The sequence below is a fragment of the Acinonyx jubatus genome, chromosome A3, assembly GCF_027475565.1.
Source record: "Acinonyx jubatus isolate Ajub_Pintada_27869175 chromosome A3, VMU_Ajub_asm_v1.0, whole genome shotgun sequence".
NCBI lineage: Eukaryota > Metazoa > Chordata > Mammalia > Carnivora > Felidae > Acinonyx > Acinonyx jubatus.
In genome coordinates, this window is record NC_069388.1 from 89,086,732 (window position 1) to 89,110,094 (window position 23,363).

The 23,363-nt window shown below is 38.9% G+C and overlaps 1 protein-coding gene across 4 annotated transcripts in view; it reads right to left on the reverse strand.

The window, feature by feature from the left end:
• Positions 1-22,594, reverse strand: part of M1AP (meiosis 1 associated protein) — a 69,587-nt gene extending 46,993 nt beyond the window's left edge. For 2 of the 4 annotated variants that reach the window (XM_053200815.1, XM_053200813.1), the window contains exons 1-3: positions 22,452-22,491; positions 16,767-17,050; positions 725-910 (exon numbers count right to left, since the gene is read on the reverse strand). In XM_053200815.1, the coding sequence (XP_053056790.1) occupies positions 725-910; positions 16,767-17,006 (426 nt within the window). In that variant the 5' untranslated portion in view covers positions 17,007-17,050; positions 22,452-22,491. Of the gene's footprint in view, positions 1-724; positions 911-2,069; positions 2,099-16,766; positions 17,059-22,451 lie in introns of those variants that run through there. The other 2 variants (XM_053200816.1, XM_053200814.1) reach the window with 2 other exon arrangements.
• Positions 22,595-23,363: the final 769 nt, after the last annotated feature.

A 23,363-nucleotide genomic window follows, 5' to 3' on the forward strand; every position in this document is an offset into this window, starting at 1 on the left:
TCTGTTTGATGCTTGCCGTTTTTGGAGACTGAATGTGTTTTTAACTAACAGCACTCACCCACCCAGTGGAGTATTGAGGCATGACTTACTTATATATTTTTAAGATTATCTTAGTCTGCACTATAATTTTAGCAGTCTTTAAACTTGCACATTTGCTAAGTCTAAGAAAATTTATTCAATTAGATGCCAAGATTTGACTAACAACAACTGTAAATTCTTTTTTTTTTTTTTTAAGTAGGCTTCACACCTAGCACAGAGCCCAATGCAGAGCTTGAACTCATGACCCTGGGATCAAGACCTGAGCTGAGAAGAAGAGATGGACACTTAACCCACTGAGCCACCCAAGCATCCCATCAATTGTAAATTCTTAAGGATGCCCAGTAAATATAAATATAGACACTGATCTAGCCAGTTTAGCAATTGCTTCGTAAGTTCCAAAAATCCAGAGGCAGACGGCATATTCAGATTTTATTTTGATTTCAGTTTTCATTATAATTCATGTGAGCCCATATTTTTAGCATCCCTCTCTATGCCTAGCTCTGTATTAAGAATTGCACGGGCTAGAGGAAAAATGGAACATATCTCTGCCTGCAGGGAGATGAAAATCTAGCCTTGAAAATTACCTTCAAAGTGTATGAAACAGAGAAAAATATAAGGATGACAAATAATGAAGCATCTAGAGGGACTGAAATGGGCTTAGAGTCCTAAGGCCAGGATCTCTTACCTCCAGGGAAGTGTAGCTCAGAGCTGCACCTGTGGCCACGTGTCTGGTGTACTGTTTGAACTGCTGGAGCCCATCCTCTACTGCCAGCTGCAGAGAAGTGCTGTGTGGTCTGAAACAGCCTTCTTTCTGCAACGTGCGGAGTTCTGAGATGCAGGCCTGCAGCCTAGCAAAGTTCCCTTTCACTTGCTGCAGAGAAAAATGAATGAAAGATGCACATCTTTAGTGGCCCAGGTTCCAGATTAATTGGCAGTCTAACTTAATTACTAATTACTCCTCAGGGGTCTCTTCCCTTCCTGAAACCTGCTTATTTGACCAATATCTACTCAGTGCCTACTATGTTCTAGGCACTGCACTAAAATCTTCCATACACCAGAGAAAAGAAAATTTATAGCCAAAGGGCTTTGATTATATGGAGTTACCAGAAACAGGAAAGGAAGTGTTGGAACTCATTCACTCACCCAAAGGAAAGTTTAGTTGTGACTGCTGAGTTTAACTTTGGGGTGGTCTGCAAACTGGAGGCCTAGCAGGGTCACTCTCAAACATTATCTTCATTTCTAGGCACTGGGAGCTTCTCTACTTCCCAGAAATGAGGATTCTGATGTGGTTAATCATTTCAGAACTGATAAGGTTCTGACCTACTCAGTCTGCTCCTCAGGATCACTTCAGTAAAGAAGAGGTGCTTGGCTCAGTCTGCAGTCAGCTCAAGGAGCCAACAGGTAAACCTCTTGGTTCTCCTCACCCCCCTTTATAAAAAGTTGCTATCAACTTTTTATATATATATAATATGTAATATAATATATATAATATACAATATTAATATAATTATATGCTATAATATAATATATAATATATAGAATATAATTATATAACATATAATTAATATAATACTTATATATATTATATAATATAATATATATTATTATTATATTATATAATATTTATATAATATATATTTATTATATAATATATAATATATAATATTATATAATATATATAATATTATATAATATTATATATTTATATAATATATAATATATATTATTATATATATATAATATATATAATAATATATATAATCTGTTACCTTTCCTAAGGATGTATATACATTTTGAGTAAATGTGGAATGAAAATTTGTAACATTATTTGAATTCCAAGCATCAATAGCAGGTGGGGGTTGGGTGCAGAAAAATGATTACTTGGGATAAGGAAACCTTCCTGACAAAGAGCAGAACTGAGCAATATTTGCAAAATGCACATACAATTTATAAGCATGAGCTGCAATACCGTCAGGGTACAAAGACTGCTTAAGTCAACCCCTCCCTCACTCAGTTCCACAGCTGCTTACTTTGTGAATATGCTCCTCTCTCTGAGTTTCTGGGAAAAACACAAGAAACAGGATGAAATGGTTACACAAAAAGAGCTTGCAATTTAGATGGGAAGATAAGAAACCTAGTCAAGAAAGCAATGAGAACAAATGAGACCATAGGTATAGACCAGAGGCCTTCAAGAATTTCTTTTCACGTACCCCCTAAAAGAATCTGATGAATGATTCATTCATTCATTCATTCATTCCAAGTTTTTACTTAAATTCCAGTTAGTTAACATATAGTGTAATATTAGTTTCAGGAGTAGAACTTAATGATTCGTAACTTACATATAACACCCATACTCATCACAAATACCCTCCTTAATCCCCTTCACCTGTTTAACTCCCCCAACCCCTGCCCACCTCCCCTCCAGCAAGCCTCAGTTTGTTCTCTATGGTTAAAACTCTGTTTTATGGTTTGCCTCTCTCTCTTTTTCCCCACTATGTTCATCTGTTTCGTTTCTTATTTTCCACATATAGGTGAAATCGTGGTATTTGTCTTTCTCTGACTGACTTAATTTCACTTAGCATAATAGTCTCTAGCTCCATCCACACTGTTGAAAGTGGCAAGATCTCATCCTTTTTGATGGCTGAGTAATATTCCATTATATATTATATTATATTATATTATATTATATTATATTATATTATTATATATAAATATATATATATACACACACACCACATATTCTCTCTCCATTCATCAGTTGATGGACATTTGGGCTCTTTCTGTAGTTTGGCTATTATTGATAATGCTGCTATAAACGTCAGGGTGCATGCTCCCCTTTGAATCTGCATTTTTGTATCCTTGGGTAAATACCTAGTAGTGCAATTGCTGGATTGTAGTTCTATTTTTAACTTTTTGAGGAAGCTCCATAGTGTTTTCCAGAATGGATGCACCAGTTTGCATTACTACCAACAGTGTAAGAGGGTTTCCCTTTCTCTGCATCCTCACCAACACTTGTTGTTTCCTGTGTCATTCATTTTAGCTATTCTCATTGGTGTGAGGTGATATATCATTGTAGTTTTGATTTGTATTTCCATGATGATGAGTGATGTTGAGCATTTTTTCATGTTCTGTAAGCCACCTGTATGTCTTCTTTGGAAAAATGTTTATTCATGTCTTCTGCCCATTGCTTAATTTTCTGCCCACTGTTTTTTTGGGTGTTGAATTTGTTAATAAGTTCATCATATATTTTGGATACTAACCCTTTATCAGATATGCAATTTGCAAATATCTTCTCCCACTCCAAAGGCTACATTTTAGTTTTGTTGATTGTTTCCTTCACTGTGCAGAAGCTTTTTATTTTGATGACATCCCAGTAGTTTAGTTTTCCTTTTGTTTCCCTTGTTTCAGGAGACACATCCAGTAAGAAATTGTTACAGCCAATGTCAAAGAGGTTACTGCCTGTGTTCTCCTCCAGGATTTTGATGGTTTCCCATCTCACATTTAGGTCTTTCATCCATTTGAATTTATTTTTGTGTATGGTATAAGAGAGTGGTCCAGTTTCATTCTTTTGCATGTTGCTGGCCAGTTTTCCCAACACCATTTGTTGAAGAGACTATCTTTTTTCCATTGGATATTCTTTCCAACTTTGTCAAAGATTAATTGTCCACATAGTTGTGGGTTCATTTCTGAGTTTTCTATTGTTTCATTGATCCATGTGTTTTTGTGCCAGTACCATACACTGTCTTGATCACTACAAGTTTATAATATAACTTGAAGTCTGGACTTGTAATGCCTCCAGTTTTTTTCTCTTTTTAAAGATTACTTTGGCTATTTGGGATCTTTTGTGGTTCCATACACATTTTAAGACTGTTTGTTCTAGCTCCATGAAAAATACTGGTGGTATTTTGATAGGGATTGCATTAAATATGTAGATTGCTTTGGGTAATATAGGCATTTTAAAATTTGTTTTTCCAATCCATGAGCATGGAATGTCTTTCCATTGTTTTGTGTCATCTTCAATTTTTTTCAACCATGTTTTATAGTTTTCAGAGTACAGGTCTATTTATCTCTTTGGTTAGATTTATTCCTAGGTATCTTATGGTTTTTGGTGTAATTGGGATTGAGTGCACTTGGTTTCAATCAAATGGGATTGATTCCTTGATTTCTCCTTCTGTTGCTTCATTATTTGTATTGAAATGCAATAGATTTTGGTATGTTGAAATTGATATGTTTGATTTTGGTATGTTGTGTCCTGCAACTTTACTAAATTTGTGTATCAGTTCTAGCAGTTTTTTGGTGAGTATTTTGGGTTTTCTATATAAAGTATCATGTCATCTGCAAATAGTGAAAGTTTGATTTACTCCTTGCCAATTTGTATACCTTTTATTTCTTTTTGTTGCCTAAATGCTGAAGCTAGGACTTTCAGAACTATGTTAAATAACAGTGGTGAGAGTGGACATCCCTGTCTTGCTCCTGACCATAAATGAAAAGATCTGTTTTTCCCCATTGAGATTACTAGTTGTGGGCTTTTCATATATGGCCTTATTATGTTGAGATTTGTTCCCTCTAATCTTACTTTGTTGAGGGTTTTCATCATGGATGGATGTTGTGCTTTGTCAAATGCTTTTTCTGAATCAACTGAAAGGATCATATGATTTTTATCCTTTCTTTTATTAATATGGTGCATCATGTTGATTGATTTACAAATACTGAACCACCCTTGTAGCCCAAGAATAAATCCCACTTGGTCATGGTGAATGATTCTTTAATGTACTGCTGGATTCAATTTGCTAGTTTTTTATTGAGAATTTTTGCATCCATGTTCATGAGGGATACTGGCCTGTAGTTCTCTTTAAAAAATTTTGTTTTTTGGGGGCACCTGGGTGGCTCAGTCAGTTAAGCATCTGACTTTGGCTCAGGTCATGATCTCATGGTCCCTAAGTTCAAGCCCGTGTCGGGCTCTGTGCTGACAGCTTGGAGCCTGGAACCTGCTTCAGATTCTGTATCTCCCTCTCTCTCTACCTCTCCTCTGTTTGTGCTCTGTCTCTTGAAAATAAATAAAAACTTTAAAAAAATTTTTAAGTGTTTATTTTTGAGACAGAGAGCGAGAGAGCGCACACACATGCAACAGGCGAGGGACAGAGAGAGGGAGAGAGATAACCCCTAAGCAGACTCCTTGCTGTCAGCATTGAGCCCAGTGTGGGGCTCAAACTCAGGAACCATGAGATCATGACCTAAGCCAAAATCAAGACTCAGATGCTTAACTGACTGAGCCACCCAGGCACCCCCAATTTTTTTAAAGTATATTTATTTATCTTTGAGAGAGAGAAAGAGAGAGAGAGAGAGGAAGAGCGAGTGAGCAGGGGAGGGGCAGAGAGAGAGAGGGAGAGAAAGAATCCCAAGCAGCCTCTGTGGCCATGAGAGCAGAGCCGGAGGCAGTGCTCAAATCCACAAACCATGAGATTATGACCTAAACCGAAACCAAGAGTCAGGTGCTTAACGGACTGAGTCATCCAGGCACTCCTGCATTTTTATTTTGAAAACTGAAACAAAAAGCTTGTTTCCTGTAATTAAAAAAAATTTTTAATAGGATGACCTCCTGATAGTTCTGCAAGGGGGATACAATAATCTTTAGGGAAGGGAAATGATCTTCCAAAAAGGTTTGAAAATATTGCCTATTTTGTATTGGAAAATTCTGCCAAATGCAATGGTTTTGGAAATATTGGAAATTAAGCCGTTCTTTCTTACATTAACCAAATAATAGGGCCACTTACTGCTTGAGAACTCTCCTGGTTGATAACTTGCTGTAGCAGGAGGCCATGCACCCAATTCATCTAAAAGATAACATCATTTAGAAACAAGCTAAACAGAAAGTAGGCTAAAACGTAACTATGCATTATATCTATATCCCTTGAAAATGGAATCTGATCTCTCAGGAACTCACTTTGATTCTGGAAGTGATTTTTAAAAAAATTGTTTTAACGTTTATTTTGGAGACAGAGAGAGACAGAGCATGAATGGGGGAGGGTCAGAGAGAGGGAGACACAGAATCTGAAACAGGCTCCAGGCTCTGAGCCGTCAGCACAGAGCTGGACGCGGGGCTCGAACTCACGGACCGTGAGATCATGACCTGAGCCGAAGTCGGCCGCTTAACCGACTGAGCCACCCAGGCGCCCCCTGGAAGTGATTTTAAAATGCAGGCTTTGCAGAAACATTAATTGTCTAGAATGTGAAGAGCTCATATAGCTTGGCTGAGAAACAATTTCTGTACATCAAATGTTGATGACAGACTGATGAATTCTACAGAAAGTCTCCTATTCTTAGCTCTTTTTCCTCATGAATTGCCTAGGCAACATTCTATACAGCAACAGTGTAAATTGTTTTGACTTGAGTTCCAAATCCAAAAGATCAGGTCAGGGACCTATAGGGAGCTGTTAGATAAAGAGGGAGAAAATAGGTGGTAGGAAGATGAGGCCTGGTGCCTCTGAGCAAATTACCTGCAGTCTGTAATTTGAGCAGTCAAATGTCACACCTCCTCCTCCCCCTTCCTTGGATGGAAACTTTGGGATTACCATTGTGGAAGATTTAAATGTGCTTTAGTAAGTTGCTGAGTTGAAATGTGGTCCAGAGAATCAGGTACTGAAGTTGCCTACAACATTGTTTGGAGTTATTACCTATTACATCACAAACTCAAGTTCTCTGTCTTAGATGTCTGGGTGGTTTCAAGGTGCAGAGTGGAGACCCTGATTCAGTTAGATGGGCTTTGCACAGAGAGGTGGACACTGGGATAAATGGGTAAGGACTGATGGATCCTCACTGCATTTCTTTCAGCTTTGTGTAGACTAGTGGTACAAATGTGCCTAGAGGATGTTCTTTTCCTAGATCTAGTACCAGTGTGTTCTCCTTGCCCTAGGCAGTTTAGGATAACTCAGATTGATGTCTCATTGGAATTCAGATGAAAAAATTAGAATATACTTTAAGTCAGTGATTTTCAAAAATCTTTTTATCAAGTACAACTTTTTATTAAAAATTTACATAGACTCTCTATGCATACATTGCATTTTATCAGCACAAAGATATTTTTAATATCTTACTTAAAAATTTTCTATATATAATACATGCACCTGGTTCAAAATTTAAGGGTTATAAAATGATATGTGGAAAAAAAATTACCTTTCCACTCTTACCCTTCAGCTAACTAGTGGTTTCCTGGAGGTAATCAACATTGCTACCTTGTTGGGTATCTTCCCAGAGATTTTTTTCTTTACATGAAAGAAAATATAAAGGATAATTTTCTTCTTACCAAAATAAAAGAAACTATGATAGTCTTTTGTATCTTGATTTTGTTACATAGTATACTTGGGCAGTCCATCATTTCATTCAATAGATAAAAAGTGTCTTAATTTTTATAGCTACAGAGTGTTCCATTAATGAATGGAACATAATTTTATTTAACCAATTCCCTATTGACATTAGATCACTTTCAATCTTTTGCTACTGCAAACAGTGCTGAAATGATAATACTTAAATCATTTTTTCACATATGAAAATATATCTGTAGAATAAGTTCCTAAAGCAGACTTGCTAGATTAAAGGGTATGATACTGTCATCAAATTGCCCACCATAGAAATTGTGTTAATTTATACACTCATAAATGGCATGTAAGTGTGCCTGTTTCTTTAAAACCTCATGAATAGTAAGTTATTAACTTAAAAAATATCTCTGGCAATCATACAGGTGAAAAATAATAGCATCTCAATGTACTTTTAACTTTTCCTTTTGTTAAGTGACATTGGACATATTTTGATATGTTGAAGGGCCATTTACATTTCCTTTTCTGAAAATTACCACGTATATCATTTCTCATTTTCTATTGATTATTGATTCCATTGATTACCTTATTGATTATGTAGTACTGTTTGTTTGTTTTTTTGCCAAGCACATATTTTCCATTTTATACAGCTGAATTTTATTAATATTTTATTTTTGGAATTTGGGGTTTTGTGTTATTGTTAGAAAAGCCTTTCTTCCTCTGATATTTTCCCCCTTGCTCTGTGAGCTAATTATCAACATGTTGCTTCTCAGATCCAATTCACCCTTCAATATACCTCTGCAATAATGGACAGAATCCCTTTAAACATTTCTCCTTACATGGACCATGATGTTAAACATCTGAGTAGAGAGCACTGGAAGAACACTGCAGGAGGAAGACACTTTCCTGCTGAAAGCGATGGGGTGTGAGTACATCTGATAGTGCTCCACACATGGGCCCGGAACTTGCAGAACCCTGATGTTACAGACTGAATGTTACATTCCCTTAAAATCCATATATTCAAGCCCTAATTCCCAATGTGGTGGCATTTAAAAGTGAGGCTTTTAGGAGGTAATTAGGTTTAGATGAGGTCATGAGGATGTAGTCTCCATGATGGGATTAGTGCCCTTATAAGAGGAAGGACACCAGAGCTCTCTCTCTTCACATGCATGCACTGAGGAAAGGCCATCTGATCACACAGCAAGTATCTACTGTTTGTAAGGCAGAAGAGGGCTCTCACCAGAACCTGGCCATGTTAGCACCCTGATTTTGGACTTCTAGCTTCCCAGATTTTGAGAAAATAAATGTGTACTGTTTAAGCCATCTAGTCTACAGTATTTTGTTATGACAGCCTGAACTAAGACACTGGCAACCACCTAGCCGTGGCTTGGTGATCACCTTTCAGCGGTCCTCTTGGCATGGAGCCATGCTTCAGGCCTCCTGCCTGCACTAATGCCCCACTCCATCTTTCACCTCAGAGATCTGTCTCCTGTGACCCTCCCAGTGATGCTGCTCTTTCCACAGGGACACTGTCTGCTCTAGGCATCCTGTCATCTCCACTCTGCACACTGTGCACCAGTCATTAATTATAGTTCACCTACACATGGAGGATTGCAGTAACCATGGACCAGCTCTGGCTTGGGAAAACCAGTGAACTTCTCTGCATCCAGTGAGCTGCAACTATACTCACTCCAACTGGATCCGAACTCCAGCCTTGGGAAAGGAGTCCACTTTTCAAGTTTATCCTTTCTTGAGATCACTCTCTCAGGTCTAAGATACCATAAAAAGTTCTCTTGCATCTTACTGTATAATTTTTTGTTCTATATAAGCCTTTATTGTCCTAATTAGAAATGTTTGTATTTGTTTTAGTTTTTATAACTACATGTTTATATAATTCCCTTATTTCTTTAGTACTATCCATTAATGAACAATAACAAAAATCTTCATTATAAACAATGACAAAATTTATATATTTCCTTTTCTTACTCTTCCCTTCCCTCTCCTGTAGCACTCAATTATAGTTTATTTTATTATCTTTACTGGAGTTTACTTTTATACTGTTTGATGTAATATATCCCTATTATTTGCCACTTTTAAATAATTTCATTTGAATGTCAGCTATGAAGCATGAGGAAATAAATGCGATAGCCAAATTAGACCACTATTTGTCCTAAAATTCCACTGTAGATCACACATGATTTAAATAATTCCTTTGTTCTAATGAAAAAATAAAAAGAATTGGTAAGATACTCACTGTAAGGGAATTTTTCTGAAATTCTGCTTTAAGAGGAGATTAATCATTTTGGTCAGATTATTTATATTAAGGGCACAATGGATATAAAAGGAATTCTAATATTTTAATTATGATTCCTCTGTCATTATTCCTTATAAAAGGTTCAGGGTTATTTGACTATAGTCAGAAATTAAATATGAGGAGTATATTGAGGTATTCATCTTGGGCAAGATTTCCTACCTCTTTCACCATTATATTTTGAGCTAATTTTGCAGATAGAAAATATTACATACTTATATAGGTTAGAGACAGAGGATTTAAGGTAACATTTTTCCTTAAACAAAGACCAGATTGTTTTATACATAAGGTAATGATGTTATTCCAGTAATTTCCTTGACCTTTTATCCAGTGTTGAATTTACTGCTTTTTTGGCAGGATTTTTGCCTTGCAATTTTTCTGAGTTACCAGTCAGGGGTTTTTAGACTAGAAAGGTCTGCCTTTCTTAATGGAGTGATGAAAGGATCATGGGATTTATCTAGGGCTAAATGTACTGAGGAGTGACTGAGGCATATAACATAGTCACTTGAGAAAGGGAAAAAGAATCCCTTAACCTTTGGGACATGAGCTCATCTCCCAAAAAGCCTCCTATGCTGGATATATTCCATTTGCCCTTCTAGATCACTCTCAACTTTTATCTACCCCTGTTGCTGGACAGAAGTTGGATAAAGCCAAAAGTGATCACAGGAAAGACATGCACAAGGAAAATGGCACAACAGAGGAACATACATGCTACATGGCTGTAACATCATTATCATTCTTACTGTGTCCCCAGTGTGCTAGGAGGAATATCATCACTGGATTATAGAGAATTATACATTTTGTTTATCCATTCATTAGTAACAGACATTCTGTTTCCAGTTTGGGGCTATTAGGAATAATGCTGCCATAAACATTCATGTAAATGTATTTGTGTGGACATATTTTCATTTCTATTGGGTAGATTCTAAGGTGGAACTGTTGCGTTATATAGAAGGTGTATATCTAAATTTTTTAAGACATTGACAAACTATATTTTCTAAAGTGGTTGTTATCATTTTACCTTCCTGTCAGCAATGAATGAGGGTTGTAGTTTCTCTCCATTCTCACCAACACTTGGTATTGCCTGTCAGTATTGCCTGTCTTTTTAAGGATAGACATTCTAGTGAGGATGTAAAATCATCTTTGTTTCTCTTTAGCTTTTTATTTTGAAATAATTATAGATCCACAGAAAGTTGCAAAATTGTACAGAGAGGTCCTGTGTACCCTTCCCCCAGTTTCTTCCAGTGGTTACATGTATAACTATAGCACAATTTTAAAACCAAGAAACTGACCTTGGTATAATGTTTGAATTGAGTTTTATACCATGTTATCACACCTGTAGATTCACATCTTGCTAGAGGTTTGTCAAAGTTCTTGATCATTTTGAAGAATCAGCTGTTTATTTCACCAATTTTCTGTTTTCAATTCCATTCATTTATGTTCTTTACTACTTCCTACGTTCAGCTTGCTTTGGGTTTATTTTGCTACTCCTTTTCTAAGTTTCCTGAGATGGGATCTTATGTTACTGATTTGAAATTTTTCCTTTTCTAATGTAAGCATTTAATGCTATAAATGTCCCTCGCAGCACTGCTTTAGCTGGATTTCACAAATTTTGATGTGTATTTAAATTTTCATGCAATTCAATGTATTTTAAAATTTTCCTTTGACATTCCTTCTTTGATCCATGAGTTATCTAGAAATGTGTTGATCAGTTTCCAAGTGTTTGGAGATTTTACTGGTTTCTGGTTTTTTTTGTTTTGTTCATTTATTTTTGAGAGAGAGAGACAGGCAGAGAGAGAAGGAGGCAGAGAATCCCAAGTAGGCTCTAGGCTGTCAGCACAGAGCTCTGTGTGTGGGGCTTGAACTCACAAACCATGAGAGCACAGCCTGAGCCGAAATCAAGAGTCAAATGCTTAACCGACTGAGCAACCCAGGTGCCCCTGGAGATTTTACTGTTAAGTTTTTGCTATTAATTAATTAATTCATGAGAGAGAGAGAGAGAGAGAGAGAGAGACAGAGCGAGCATGAGTGAGGGAGAGGGGCAGAGGAACAGAGAGAGAGAATCTTAAGCAGCTTCCATGCTCAGCACAGAGCTTGAGGTGGAGCTGGGTCCCATGACAATGGGGTCATGACCTGAGCATAAATCAGTCAGACACTCAACCCACTGAACCACCCAGGCACTCCATGTTTCTGTCTAGTTTTTGTCCTGGGCAGTGAACAAACTGTATGACTTCAATTCTTTCAAATTTGTTGAAGTTTCTTTTATGGCCAAGGATATGGTCTATTTTGATCAAGTGTTCTGTGGGTGCTTGAAAAGAATGTGTATTCTGGTATTGTTGAGTGGAGTAGTCTATAAATGTTGATCCTATTGGTTAATATTTTTCTACATCCTCACTGATTTTCTTTCTAGTTGTTCCATCAATTGTCAAGAGAAGGACATTCAAAGTCTCCAACTATCATTGTGGATTTGTCTATTTCTTATTTCAGTTCTATCAGTTTTTGTTTCATGTATTTTATAGCTCAATTGCTTAGTGTGTACACACGTGATATTGCTATGTCTTCTTCTTGGTTTGACTCTTTTATCATTATTTAATATTCCTTTCTATACCTGATATTCTTTGGTAAGGTCTACTTTATTTGATATATTAATACAGCCATTTCTGCTTTGCTGATTAATGTATCAGGGTATATCTTTTTTCATCCTTATACTTTCCACCTACTTAAAAAAAATTTTTTTTTTCATGTCTGCTGTTGAGAGAAAGAGAAAGAGAGAGAGAGAGAGAGCAGAGAGAGAGGGAGACATAGAATCTGAAGCAGGCTCCAGGCTCTGAGATGTCAGCACAGAGCCTGACGCGGGGCTCGAACCCATGGACCGCGATATCATGACATGAGCTTAAGTCAGGCGCTCCACCGACTGAGCCACCCAGGTTCCACAACTTTCCACCTACTTTTATTATAATTGATGTGACTTTGTTATAAATAGGATATATAGTTGGGTAATTTTTCCCCCACTCTGCAAATCTATTTCTTTTAATTGATATATTTAGACTATTTTCATTTAATGTAATTATTGGTATGTTTTAGCCTGCCAATTTTTTGATTTCTTTGTTTCCTCAGTTTTTGTTTCTCTGTTTTATCTGTCTTACTGTGGGTTACTTAAATTTTTTAAACATTTTTTTATATTCCCATTTTGATTTATCTTTAGTGCTTGAGTGTTTTTGCATAGATTTTTAAGTGGTTTCTCTGAAGTACTACATTATATACATTCTTTATGTAGAAAGTCTCTTTACTTTCCCATTTATAATGCAATTGTTTTAAGTATTTCCTCTATATACATTAACACCATATCAGACAATATTGTAAGTTTTTCTTTAACTGTCAAATATAATTTAGAAATCTCAATAGAAAGTCTATTGTATTTATCTGTATTTTATTCTTTCTGTTGTTCTTTCTTCCTTCTGGATATTCCAAGACTCTTTCTTTTATATTTTCTGTTTCAAGGACTTCCTTTAGGCATTCTGTTAAAATAGATCTGCTGATGACAAATTGTCTTAGCTTTCTTTCATCTGAGAATATCTATATTTCTGTTTCATTCCTTAAGGATATTTTCACTGGATACAAAGTTCTGGGTTAACAGTTCTTTTTCTTTTAGCATTTGAAAAATGTGACACTTCCTCTGGCCTCCTTGGTTTCTGATGAAAAAAGCTACTGTTCCTTATTTTTTTCCTTATAAGTAACATGTCAGTGCTCTTTGAAGAGTTTGCCTTTAGTTTTTATAAATTTAAATTATGATGTATCTTAGAACAAATTTATTTCCATTTATCCTGTTCGGGGCTCACCAGCCTCTTGAATGTTTAGGTTTATAACTTTTGCCAAATTTGGGAAAATTTCGGTGATTATTTATTTGAATATTTTTTTTCAGCTCCATCCTTCCCCTTTCCTCTTGAACTCTGATGGCACAAAGGTTAGATCTTTTGTTACAGTCTCACAAGTCCCTGAGGCTTTGTTCATTTTTTAAAGTCTGTTTTCTGTTACTCAGATTGGGTAATTTCTATTTATCTTCGTGTTCGTTGATTCTTTTCTCTGTCCTCTCCATTCTGTTGTTGAGACCATCCACTGAAGATTTTTGTTTTTTAAATTTCAGTTACTGTATTTTTCAGTTCTAAAATGTGTATTTGGTGGTTCTTCTTTTTTAAAAAGTTTATTTATTTTTGGGGGGGAGAGGAGCAGAGAGAAAGGGACAGAGAGGGGCCTGGAGAGGTCCTAAGCAGGCTCTGCATTGTCAGCATGGAGCCTGATGCAGGGCTCAAACTCACAAACTGTGAGATCATGATCTGAGCCAAAGTTAAGAGGTGGATGCTTAACGAACTGAGCCTCTGAGGTGCCCCTATTTGGTTCTTTATACTTCTTTTTCTTTGGTGAGACTTTCTATTTTTCCATCTGTCCGAGTATGTTCATAACTGCTTGCTGAAGCATTTTTACGATGGCTGCTTCAAAGTCTTTTTCAGCTAATTCCAACATCTGTGTCATCTCAGTGTTGGTGTCTGTTGTATCCTCATTCAAGTTGAGATTTTCCTGGTTCTTGATATAATAAGTGACTTTTTATTGTATTCTGGACATTTTGGGTATTAGAGGACTCTAGATCTTATTTAAACTTTTGCTTTAGCAGCACCCCCACCCCCCACCCTAATACTGTGCTAATGAGGAGAGGTTTCCACATAATTATTGCCAGGTGGCTTCTGATTACAGCCCAGAAGGGAGGGTGCCTTGTTACTTCTGGGTGAGAGTGGAAGTTCTGGCTTTCTACATGGCTCCCATTGACACCCTGGAATGGGGAAGCTAAATTACCGTCAAATGGGCATATAAGTCCTTGCTTTTCACTAGGTCTTCAGTGACATCACGCTGCCTTGGAAGCTAAAAGGTACCTCATGTAGAGGCCACTTTGGTGCAACAGGCTTGAGCAATGGAATGTAGATTAAGGCAAAAGGCCCACAGTGACCCCAACCCTCTGGCTGATTACAGACCAGCCCATCAGGCAACCCACCTCGAAATGTCCATAAGCTCTAACTGACCAATAGGCTACTGAGAACCAGGCACAGTTACCAAAAAGGGGAAAATTCCATAATCCCCATACCTCCTTACCTTCCCATTTAAAAATGTTTATTCATTTTTGAAAGAGAGAGAGACAGAGCACAAGCAGGGGTGGGGCAGAGAGGGGGACACAGAATCTGAAGCAGGCTCCAGGCTCTGAGCCGTCATCACAGAGCCCGACAGGGGCTCAAACTCACGAGCTGCAAGATCATGACCTGAGCCAAAGTTGGATGCTCAACCGACTGAGCCACCCAGGTGCTCCCTTACCTTCCCATTTTAAATACAGTCTCCACCTACTGCCTATTGCAGTCTCCCCTTTACTATCCTGCTTCCTGCTCCCTTGTGGTGTATTCAATAAACTTCTATCTCCTTTGTTCTGCCTCTGCTGAATCCTTTCACCAGATCATCACGCCACATTTGGGGGCCCCCTTCTGATTGAGAGAGACACCACACCTCACTTCTGCTCCCACATGGCCTTCAGTCTACCTCCTCAGACACCACCTCAGTAGGTCGGGGAGAGATGTACTATTTATGTTGGGTAGGAGGGTGGGAGTCCAGGCTCTAACGTGGTTTCCATAGACCCTAGGGGGAGGAAGTCTTATTCCCTCTAGGTAGGGATAAAACTCATGATTTTCCATTAGGCGTTCTCTGACTTTCCCAGCAGCAAGGCTACCTCAGGAAAGGGATGCACCAGAACCGCTGAAGTCTTTTACATCTCACTGATTTATATAGGGGAGAAGGTGAAGATGTGCATTTCTTTGAGGAGGAGGAGGAGAGACAGTTGTCTGTGTATGAGAAAGCTTCATAAAAGCACTGCCCCTGGCCCAGCATTTGCCTCCTTAAATCTCAGGGGATTTTTCACCGGAGTCCTATGGGGAACTGTAGAGAAAATATTTTCATGCTTCTTCACAGTTAGGCTTTCTGAGCAAAGAAAGCTGGAACCCTGGTTAAAGAACAAGTCTTGGAAATTAAAGGGTGATTTACTAGCCAGAGACCTCTGAAGACATTTAGACCTGTTTCCCTGTGTTTACATTTCAAAGGGGGATAAAAGGGGTGAGTTGCTTACATTCCAGAGGACTGTAAATGCCAAGGTTTCTCTCCCTCTCTGGAGTGGAGGAGGGCAAGATGTGGCTTATTTACACTCTCAGATTAATAATTTTGGAGTTCCTCTTCTGTAGTATAAACTGTGGTTTCTCTCTCGATTGGATAGGGCCCCCCAAATGTGGGGTGGCAGTGGAGTGGAAGCCAGTGGTGCAGGAGGTGAAGGGATTCAACAGGGGCAGAAGTTTACTGCAAGGGAACAGCAGGCAAGACAGCAAAGGAGAGACTGCAATGAGGCAGTGGGTGGGGGCTGTATTTAAAAGGGGATGGTAAGGAGGTGTGAGGATATATGGAATTTTCCCTGTTTGGTAACTGTGCCTGGTTCTTTTTTTTTTTTTTATTTTAAAAATTAATTTATTTATTTTTGAGAGAAAGAGAGAGATCACAAGTGGGGAAGGGGCAAAAAGAGAGGGAGACACAGAATATGAAGCAGGTTCCAGGCTCTGAGCTGTCAGCACAGAGCCCGACACGGTGCTCAAACCTGAGAACCTCATGACCTGAGCTGCAGTTGGATGCTTAACAGACTGAACCACCCAGGCACCCCATTCAAAAAATGTTTTAAAATTTATTTTTATTTTTTTCTGGTTCTAAGTAGTCCACTGATCAGTTAAGACTTATGGATATTTTGAGGTGGGTTGCCTGATGGGCCTTACACTGTATTCAGCCAGGTGGTTGTTGTGGGCTCTTCTGCCTTGATCAAATTTCCACTGCTCAAACCTATTGTCTAAAAGCGGCCTCTACATAAACCCCTCATGTGCAGGATGACATCTGGCTCTCCCTGTGTTGCCTGTGGGGTACTGGGTGGAAGGAATGGGCACAGTTACTGCTTTAAGTCATAATAACTGTGATCTCTGTTCCAGAAACCTCATAGTTGTTTTCAGGATAAAATGATCAAATATAGATATACTCACCACAAAGGGAAGGATACATTCATGCTGATTTTGTACCATGTATAAGCTGAAGAGGGACATGCGGCTGGGGCCCATCAAGCTGCAGGCTAGACAGAAAAAGTTCTGCAGAGCCTCACAGAGATTGGAGCAGATGTCAGCCCAGGACGGTAGAGCAATATGCACAATGAGAAGCCTTGGAGGTTGCTGGTAAATCTGCGTGGGAGTGGAGGGCCCTTTACCAGTACTTCGCCCATGATACATGCCAACCAGACCAGAGGTGGAACTGCAGTCACTACCTGGATGTTCTCTGTACCTATAAGGAAGGAAAGAGAAATCACTGCCTTTCATAAAACTGAATTATATGCTTGGTTGAAATGATGAACACAGTCCTAGAGGACTAAATCCAGAAAGGAGTCAGACTGGGGATTAAGTCAAGTTTCTCTAGGCTATCCCATCTTAACTCCCAAGGGATCTAGATGTTTACCTATAACGTAAGGCTGAGACTGCTTACAGATGCTGAGTGGAACTAAACAAAAAGTGACACAAAAGCCAAATTTCAGTCTTAAAGTAAGCTACCTGCCCTCATAAACTTTATTTATGTATCGGCATTTATTGTTCTATCTTTTACAATTTGTTTCTATGACTGCCTCTCCCAATACATTGTGAGATTCCCAAGGGGGAAGAACCGGACTTGCCAACTTGATCTATCAGTGTTTAGCACAGTGTTTATTTGGTATGTAGGAATTTTCTTTCTTTCTTTCTTTCTTTCTTTCTTTCTTTCTTTCTTTCTTTCTTTCTTTCTTTCTTTCTTTCTTTCTTTTTCTTATTTATTTTTGAAAGAGAGAGAGAGAGAGAGTGCGAGAGAGCAAGCACAAGTTGCGGAGGGGCAGAAAGAAAGGCAGACACAGAATCTGAAGTAGGCTCTAGGCTCTAAGCTGTCAGCAGAGCCTGACGCGGGGCTCGAACTCAAAGCTGTGAGATCATGACATAAGCTGAAGTCAGACACTTAACCAACTGAGCCACCCAGGCATGCCCAAATATCATTCTTAATGGTGATATTGAAAGCTTTCTATCTGACTAGGAGACTGCTAACACCACTTCAACACTGTAGTGAAGGCAGCAATAAGAGGCAAGATAAATAAATATGACACATTGCAGTGGAAGAAATAAAACAGTTATTATTTGTAAATGACAGGATTGTGTATATGGAAAATCTAAAAGAATTTATAATTTTATAGTTTCTCCCAAAAGGTCTCATCTTTTGTTAAATTTTCTTAGAGATCTTATTTTTTTAATGTTAACTTATATGACATCTTTTTAAATTTAATTGTTAGTTTATTGCTAATATATAGAAATAAAGTTGATGTTTGTACATTGATTTTGTATTTAACAACCCAGCTGCACTCTCTAATTACAATAATTTATTTGTAAATCCTTTTGGATTTTTTGTCCACAATCATATAATCTGTGAATAATGACAGGCACTGGGATACATGAGCAAAGTCAGATCATAACAGCAAAAGGCTATTAGTGACAGTCTTATTCATAATTGGTGCAAACTGCAAACAACACAAATGTCAATCCACATTAGAATGGATAAATTCTTGTATCATCACACATGTAGCATGAAAATGAATGAAATAGTTACACACAACAGGGATGATTCCAAGAAACAAAATATAAGCAGCAAGACACAAAGAATACATATAGTACAAATCTGTCTACATAGATTTTATTTTATTTTGAGAGAGAGGCATGAGAGCACATGAAAGCAGGGGAAGGGCAGAAGGAGAGGGAGAGAGAATCTTTTTTTTTTCTTCATCAGGAAGATTTTATTTCATTTTTTATTTAAAAATTAAAAAAAATGTTTATTTACTTTTAAGAGAGAAAGAGAGACAGAGTACAAGTGGGGAAGGGGCATAGAGAGAAGGAGACACAGAATCAGAAGCAGGCTCCATGTTCTGAGCTGTCAGCACAGAGCCTGATGTAGGGCTCGAACTCACAGACTGAGAGATCATGACCTGAGCTGAAGTCAGAAGCTTACCTAACTGAGCCACCCAGGTGCCCCTATTTTTAAATGTTTAATTTTTTTTATTCACCACTGAATTCTCCCTCTGCCCTTTTTTTTTTTTAATATAAATTTTAGTTAGTCAACATACAGCGCAATATTGGTTTCAGGAGTAAAATTCAGCGATTCATCACGTATATACAACACCCAGTACTCATCACAAGTGCCCTCCTTAGTACCCATCACCATCTAGCCCATCTTTCACCCACCTCCCTCCATCAACCCGTAGCTTGTTCTCTATCATTAGGAGTGCGAGACAGAATCTTAAGCAGGCTCCTTACCCAGCACAGAGCCCAGTGACGGGCTAGATCTCACAACTGTGAGATCACAACTTGAGCTGATATCAAGAGTTAGACACTCAACCAACTGAGCCACCCAGGCACCCCTATTTCCTGAACTTTATTGTGGTTACATGGGTGCTCACTTTATAATTATTAAGCTGTATTTTTCATGTTTTATGAAATGTTCTCTCTATATGTTGTATTTAATAATGATAATATTTCAAAAAGAATATTAGGAAAATCATAAAGGAAAATTTTTTTAGATTAAAAAAATATGTTCCCATCTTGGGGAGCTAAAATAATTCCATATAATTGTCTGTTAGCTAAAGAATGCAGGGAATATAAAAACTTCTTTGATGTCCCCAGGTCCAAGAGAAATATCCTATTATTTATGAGAATTTTCAGAAACACTTTGGAATTTATGATCTTTAAAAATGATCTAATAGTACATAGATAAATGTGTTCCCCAAAATCAATCTGTGAATTTATTCCTCTTCAATCTTTCCTTTTTGGTTAGTGGAACTCAGCGTTTGTTCAATAATTTTTTATTGAGTTCCAACTATGTGCCGAGGACAGCTGAACAAATAAGTGAATGAATATGCTAATCTCTTAAAAATAATCTTGAACTAGAAATCCAAATCAATGACTAATGTATTCAGCAAGAAAGCAAATATTGTAATATATTTTAACTGTACTTTTAAATTAAGTGCATGAAACCAATGTAATGCTGAATTTGAAATTAACACACAGATTCATATAGACAGGCACCCAGACAGAGGCCTTATTTAATGCAGAATGAGCTTCCACTCCCTCTCTCCATCCTCCTTCACATTTGAAACTCTTGTCATTTTAGAGTATGGGCAGTTCTAAGTTTGGATGGTTCTAATATATACAAATATCTTGCTAGAGTTTAGTTCATTAACACCAGTCCCTCATTAACACAGCTCAAATTTCAGTTACTGTGGAATATTAACTGTGAGTACTTACATGAAATATAAATCACAGCTAGCTCTTCAGTCCACAAATCACTACATAAACAACAGATGCTCATCATGATCAGTGATCAATTATGTCACTTCTTTCAAGGTCTGTCAGTGACTAGTCACTGCATATCACTTATTTGGTTTAAGCGCAAACAACAAAGCGTGTAGTTGTTTTACCTCCTTGTCTGTTAGTGATAAACCCATGTAACATTCTACAAAAATGGATAACTGAAAGAGGGAATTGGCTAAAATTGGCCATTTCAAGATGAAAGTGTAGCGAAGAAATGATATGTGGTAATGCTAAAAAGTGAAAGTGGGATAGAACATAAATGGACTTCTAGAAGAAAAAGCTGACTGTAACAATGCTGACAATGCCACCATTTGATAGACTCTAGATAAGCAGCTAGAGGATCTTAGCGAAGGTGAACCTAACCTAACATAAATGGGGAAGTGGTTGTGACAAAAAGTGTGAAGACAGCCCAGAGAAAGTGCCACCAGCAAAAAACTGTATATTAAAGGATCTCTTGGAGATCCCTGGAAAGCCCAATGGATATAATGTTGAAAGTTGATCCAAGCATAGAAAGGAGTATGACAATTAGCTAAGGCATAAAGAAGATGCGTGCTGGATCATAAGTTGTACAATGAGGAGAAGACAAGCACAAGCACTGTTCAAACTATTCTTGATTAAGTTTTTTTTTTACAAAGAAATAGAAGACTCTGATATTCAAGGTTTCTAATGTTTTAAATTACAGTGTCTAAATAGATACTAGCTTTACTATTTTTCATTTCCCACTTAGAGCTGATGGTAAAAGAGATTTTAACATTCTGACAATTTTGAGAGGTCCTGGAACAAATTTAATTTTTCCCCATTGATGATTAAGATTACTTTGAACAGTTTCAGCTTGCATGGTCATTTTTTTTTTTAAATTTTTTTTCAACGTTTATTTATTTTTGGGACAGAGAGAGACAGAGCATGAACGGGGGAGGGGCAGAGAGAGAGGGAGACACAGAATCGGAAACAGGCTCCAGGCTCTGAGCCATCAGCCCAGTGCCTGACGCGGGGCTCGAACTCCGGGACCGCGAGATCGTGACCTGCCTGAAGTCGGACGCTTAACCGACTGCGCCACCCAGACGCCCCTTGCACGGTCATTCTTAAATCCCACACTTATGTGCAATTCCAAGACTGTCCTTTAAATGAGGTAAGAGGCAGCTCTCTTCCCTATATTCTCAAACATGATCAATGAATGCTCTGATGTATCTGGGCATAGTTGTAAGCAGAATCTGACAATTTTTGATCCTGTACTCCCCACTTTTGTCAAAACACCCACCTGTTGGGGTCTCCCTGCAAACTGGTTTAATCTGGAACTCTACTCGGCCTTGAACCACCAAAAGCATCAAGTTACTCCCTTACTAAAAACCCATCAATGGCTTCCAATTACACTTGGAACAAAATCCCAAATCCTTATCCTGGCCCCGAAGTTCTGAATGTATCTCCTTCCCAACTCTCCATCCTCAGCCATGCCATCCCCTGTCCAACCTCCTCCCACCCTTCTCTGCCCCTGAGGCACCTTTCAGGTCCACAAACACTTGGGCCTTCCATTCCTTCAGCTGCTGAAGTTCTTTACCATCACTACCCTCCTTAACCTGACTCATTCTTTAGGTCTCAGGCTTTAGGTCTTAATAGGTTAGGGCCTCTTTACGTGCCCTCCCTCACAAAAGCACCTATACCATGTCGGTAGAGCCCTTAGGACACTGTGTGTGATAAACTATTTAATGGTTCTTCCTTCCGCAGGGCCGCATTAAAAATGTCGTGGATCCTAAGCACTTTTGCCTTTGTGAGCCCCTACCTCATTAAAAAAAATTTAATAAAATAATAATAATAATTAAAGATTTTCGTGAGCCCTAAAAATTTCAATTTTTTCTTTTGTTGTAAGAAAAAAAAAATCAAAACATTTTCTTTGAACCTGAGGGGTCGTTGTTTTCCTGACTTTACAAAAAGTTAGAAAACCGTCGTAGCCCCCCGCCCCAAGCGTCGAGGGCCCTGGACACCGCGCCTACAGCGTCTGGCGGACTGGCCACCCATCCCCCAGGCCCGGGAGGGCCAGCCAAGGACACGCGGCGTCAAGGATCTCAGACACGTGCGCGGAGGGACGAGAACCCGCGGTGGTTGAGGATCGGTGGGCGTCAGTGTTGCCCAGGCCTGGTTCGCCAACACCGCCCTGAGGGCGCCCGAGCTCGGCCCAAGCTCACCCTGTGAGGCGCTGCCGGCCGCTCTCTCTCGGGGCCATCCTCCAGCTGAGGCCCTCGGCCCTCCACCTGCCCTGAGGCGGGGAGAAAGTGCGGTATTCCCCCCTTGTTTTGGGAAGGCGAAGACCCCCATTACCTGCGCCTCTAGGCTCTTGGAGTGCGCCTGCGCCGTCGAAAGCGCCCGCGTCCGGCAGGCTGCGGCTGCGCAGGACTGCTCACTGAGCGCACCGCCTCAGGGGCCGTCTCAGGGTCTACCTCAGGGCCACAGTCTCCGAGCCCCCGGGCGCCAGGGAAATGGCCCTATTTTGGCCCTGAGGTAGAGTTTTGGATATTTCTTTGAGAGTATCATGCTAAACTTGACACTTCTTCGGTAGTTAAACCCCACCCCCAATTAAACATTCCAGTAACACCTCCCCCCTCCCCCCCTCCCAGCAATGAGACATTCCAGGGGGCACCGCCATTGTGTCCTTAGCTTTAACCTTTCTCTTCCACATCATTCATTCACTTATTCAGTTGGTCACTCTTTTATTCAATAAATATTTGTTGAGGGCACACTATGTGCCAGGCACTGTGCTAGGATTGGGGTACACTGGACACACAATGGTCCCCTGCCCTCATGGAAGTTAGAGTTTAGTTTACCTTCAAGAAGTCCTTTCAAGTCTTCAAACCTCTACATCCCAAGAGGGTCTGCCCGTCTGTACTCATGCTCGTCTCTACTCATTTGCTTGCTGATGATTCCTATAGTCCCTTTGCCAAAATCCAGATGATCCGGGTCTTCAACCCTGGTTGAAGGAATTCCTCTCTGAATTAGCCCACAGGAGAGGAGAAAATAATGCTAGTACCAAACCAGAAATGGACAAGCGCTTTCCCCTGTTTCCCTGTTTATTGTCATCTCTTTCCACCCCTCACTCAGTTCATTGCCTGCTATGCAGGTTGGGGGAGGGGAAATCAGTTTACCAACGAGTGATTCAGGACGAGTTAGAACCAATAGGAAAAGAACCACCTGCCTATGTTTTAGTCCTACAACACCAATTTTTGG